At 59.1% G+C, this 4,162-nt stretch overlaps 2 protein-coding genes across 2 annotated transcripts; one reads left to right on the forward strand and one right to left on the reverse strand.

Moving 5' to 3' along the window:
* Window positions 1-27: 27 nt before the first annotated feature.
* SPRG_17591 (AGC protein kinase) lies at window positions 28-2,007 on the forward strand (the record flags this gene model as incomplete). The annotated part of the gene is made up of 14 exons (XM_012356947.1): window positions 28-53; window positions 98-229; window positions 279-348; window positions 399-446; window positions 499-573; window positions 625-678; window positions 732-806; window positions 856-929; window positions 977-1,032; window positions 1,077-1,105; window positions 1,168-1,209; window positions 1,259-1,411; window positions 1,461-1,610; window positions 1,657-2,007. Exons 2-14 carry the CDS (start codon window positions 204-206, stop codon window positions 2,005-2,007), a joined length of 1,203 nt encoding a protein of 400 aa, XP_012212337.1. The 5' UTR covers window positions 28-53; window positions 98-203.
* Window positions 2,008-2,741: 734 nt separating this feature from the next.
* On the reverse strand, window positions 2,742-4,154 carry SPRG_17592 (hypothetical protein; the record flags this gene model as incomplete). The annotated part of the gene is made up of 5 exons (XM_012356948.1): window positions 3,948-4,154; window positions 3,807-3,895; window positions 3,663-3,758; window positions 3,406-3,607; window positions 2,742-3,350 (listed from the first exon to the last, which is right to left on the reverse strand). Exons 2-5 carry the CDS (start codon window positions 3,836-3,838, stop codon window positions 2,742-2,744), a joined length of 939 nt encoding a protein of 312 aa, XP_012212338.1. The 5' UTR covers window positions 3,839-3,895; window positions 3,948-4,154.
* Window positions 4,155-4,162: the final 8 nt, after the last annotated feature.

The raw sequence follows: 4,162 nt of genomic DNA on the forward strand, positions 1-4,162 counted from the left end.
GGACGATCCGATGCCTTCTGCTGCCAGTGCCTCACGACCAAGGGCTTCAACAAGTAGGGCGACGCATGCGCGAGGATGATGGTCATGGCATGCGCAGGTTCCATGCGCTCGAGAAGGTCAAGGCGCGGGCGACGTGCAAGGAGTGCGTCAAGGGCGGCCGCACGGTGCTGAGCCCGTGTGCCGAAGCCGAGTCCGAGCCGCCCATGACGCCGCCGAGCGCCGCGCCCAAGTACGCTCGCTGATGGATTGAGAGGACGTGGTTACCATGTGCGTGGCAGGAAGACGTCGGGCACGACGATCGATGATTTCGAGTTTCTTAGCGTCATTGGCAAGGGCGCGTTTGGCAAGGTGCTTGGACCATGGCAACACGCAGGACGAAGGTTGACGTGGCGATGTAGGTGCTCTTGGTGCGACACAAGGCGACGCGCCAGATGCATGCGATGAAGGTGCGTGCGGGCTATTACGCGGACAAGAATGCATGGCTGATGCTGGCTCTAGATCATTAGCAAGCAGTTCCTTGTCGAAATGAACAGCGTCGAGTACATGAAATCGGAGCGCGAGATCATGACGAAAGTACTTTGTCGTCGTCGATGTACAATATTGTCATGGTTCGCGTGCTTTTAGGTCAGCCACCCGTTTATCATTGGCCTCAAATACGCCTTCCAAACCGACTCCAAGGTGTCGAGCCTATGACTACATGCACGCAGTCGTGACCACGCTGGGCGCGGTAGGTCTACCTCATCATGGAGTACCAGCCGGGCGGCGAGCTCTTCTCGCATTTGTCGAAAGAAGGCCTCTTGATGGAGGTGCGCCTCTCTATATTCCTCCCATGTCGGGTCCTTAGGCGTTGCGTAGGCCAAAGCCAAGTTTTACATTGCGGAGATGGTCTTGGCCATCGAGCATTTGCATAGCAAGGGCATCATCCATCGGTGCGTTCGCTTCTCGCCGTCGTCTCTCAACTTGAACGGTCTCGCAGAGATCTCAAGCCCGAGAACGTGCTTATTTCTGCCGAGGGGCACGTCAAGCTCACTGGTACGACAGTCTTCTCCACCAAATCGTTGATGATCAGAGTGTAGATTTTGGTCTGGCCAAGCAAGTGAACGATGTACAGATTATTGTCTATGCCTGCGACGACGGGATTTAACTCACGACAGCATTGTGCTCTAGGGCGATGAAGTCTTTACGTTTTGCGGCACGCAAGAGTACATGGTCTGTCGACGAGCACCGACTCGTGGAGGAGCCGACGACTTATTTCTAGGCGCCGGAAATGATCCTCGGCAATGGCTACACGCAGGCGGTCGATTGGTGGTCGCTTGGCGCGCTCGCGTACGAGATGCTGATTGGGCGATCGCCGTTTGAGACCAAGAACAAGAACCGCAAAGAGCTGCACAAGAAAATTCTCACGGCCAAAGTAGACGACAACTTGTCCACATCTTGTAGTACAATATTACCTGTACTAGCTCGCACTGCCCAAATGGCTCTCGTCCGACGCGCACTCGCTGCTCAAGTCGCTCCTCGAACGCAACGTGGACAAGCGTCTCGGCGCGGGCAAGTCGTCCATGTTTGTTGTCCGCGGTGTCCAAGCCCTCAAGGCGCACCCGTTCTTCAAGGTTCGTGTGTTTTTTCCTGGGCATGGAATGTGAGGTGTCGTGCTAGGGCATTGATTGGAACGCCATCGTGGCGCTGCAAGTCCCGCCGCCGATGATTCCGGTCATTCACAGCGAGACCGACACGAGCAACTTTGACGCCGAGTTTACGGGCCTCCCGCCCACGGACCTCGACTGCTCCGAGTTTGGCGGCGACCGAGATACGTTCCGCGGCTTTTCGTTCTGCGAAGGGGACCACCACAGCAGCATCGACGCCAAGAAAACGCATGTGGATGACGACGCTCTCGTCGACAGCATCGCGAACCTCGTCTTGCTCCGCACGCGGTCCATGTCCCGCCGCGGCTCGATCGAGCTTGGCGCACACGAGCATCCGCCGCACGAAGAAACGGCGAGTACGTAATGGTTGCGATACAATGGTGATGTCATACCTCCGGGATGAACGTGTCTTTGTATGGTCCACAAGACGAAGGACAATCTGTCCACACTTGCCTGTACGCGCGTTTTCAGCCAATCATATGCAAGCATTTCCGCGTGGTCTTCAACGCGGTACCATGAAGCGAACTTCGGTTAGCTCTCGCGACGCGGGCGCTGAACGAGCCGTCGTGACCGGACGAGAATGCGCGTGGGCGACCAAGTTCGTAGCTTCCAAGAGAAGAAACAAATTTCCTTGGTGGCTTCTGACGCGGGTGGGAGCAGGGGGAAGGTCCGTAGTAAGTGTTGTCCCCTTCTCGTTCTCAGTGGCGTTGGCATCAAGTGGGTTCTTCACAACGATGCCGGCTTCGATTCGAGTCGCAGAAAAGACGCAGAGAGGACGCAGAAATCGTCCTGCGACCTCCAGTCGCTGACGCCGCGACTCCGTCGCTGGAATCTCTCAAGGACCTTCGTCGCTCTGCCACCGATCGCGACGCTTGCAAGGACTTGGATACGCTTGTCGTCCTGTGCATCACTCGAGTGTCGAGCAGCGCATCGAGAGAGAAGCAAGACGGCTCGGCGAGCGAACATCGAGAGAAAGAAGGGAATGACGCGTCTCTACGTTTGCAAGGTCGTTGCGACAACACCGAGGACGCAAGCGAGACAGAGGACGTCCAAGGGGTAGGTCAAGTTGGAGGAAAAGGGGCAAGTTAAGTTAGAGGATTAGCATTGGAAGAGCCGGATGATTTCGCGCACGGACGATCGGCACACGGGACACTGCTTCACGGGCGCCGCGAGAAGATGATCGGCGCAGCGCATGCAGACGGCGTTGTGCCCGCACGGGACGCAGACAGCGCTCTGGGGTCCGTCAAAGCACACGACGCACTCGCGCTGACCGGCCAGATTGAGCAGCCCGCTCTCGTCCAGCGGCGGGGCGCTGGCGGCAACGACCTCGTTGATCGGCGACAAGAGCGGTGCTGACGGCGCGACCTCTCCTGCTGCCTCGGGCTCGGGCAGAGCGAGCTGCTTTGGTTCCGAGAGGCTGGGTTGGCGCCACGGCACTTGCAACACGGACGGCGACGTCTCGTTCGCCAGTGGCTTGGCATCCGAGTGGCCGCGCCGGGTCCGCCATGGAAGTTGCAGCACCGACGACGTCTCCGCCGTCAGCGCAGCTTGCGCTGGTGCGTTCGACTCGGACAACGTCAGCTCGGAGAGGCTGCGGCGGGACCGGCGGGGCAGTTGTTGCAGCATGGAAGGGGTCTCGGTGGCCGGCGGTGGCGACGTCGCCGCGACGAGCGGTACGAGCAGCGTGTCGGGCACATCTTTGGTCATCTACGCAGTGGCATCGGATGTCGGTACGATGTCTCCAATGATGCGATATATGTACGCTGTAGGTATTAAAGAAGGTCGACCACGACGCCAAGCCATTTGCGTCCAAGGCCGCGCACTCGAGCTTGCGCATGACACTGGGCTGGTCCTCGTGTGTTCGGTGGGCGCCGGCAAAGTAGAACGAATGGTCCTTGTTGCCAAACGCACGCTGCGTGCCTGGCTTCACCATCGGCGTACCGAGCTTGTACAGAACCGTCGAGCTACCATATTTACTGTTCTAGAGGGACATTGCGTCTTGCTGCTTTGGAACAGTACCTCGGCACGGGCGGGAGGCGGCTGCCTTGCTTGGCGTCGAAAAAAGACATTTCGAGCGACGTCGAGTGCACGTCGGTCCGCAGCACAATGACAAACCTAGTGCTCGCGAGAGGTGAGCGGCGGCGTGGCGCCGACGGCGCGTACCGCAGCTTCCACGGGCGGAGGCCCAGCGGCATCTTGACAAGAGACGACTCGACGCTTTCGTAGAGCCACCCGCGGTAGAGGCTGCAGCGCTACGCGATGTAGAAGGAATGAGTCGGGCGACGGCCAAGCATGCAAAGGTACCTCTTCCAGCAGCCGGGCACACTCTTCAAAGCTGGCCCAGTGGTCGTGCTCGAGGCATGCAATGCGCGCAACTTGCAGTGCTGTGAGCTGACGCTGGTTGCGCACGTACGGATCAAAGTACGGCACGGCGAGGAGGAGCTGGACGACCTCGGGGTGGCCGGCCGCCGCGGCGCAGTGCAGCGCTGTAGCTCCCGTGTTGTTGATGGCACCGACGT

This window comes from Saprolegnia parasitica, assembly GCF_000151545.1.
Source record: "Saprolegnia parasitica CBS 223.65 unplaced genomic scaffold supercont2.654, whole genome shotgun sequence".
Taxonomy (NCBI): domain Eukaryota; phylum Oomycota; class Saprolegniomycetes; order Saprolegniales; family Saprolegniaceae; genus Saprolegnia; species Saprolegnia parasitica.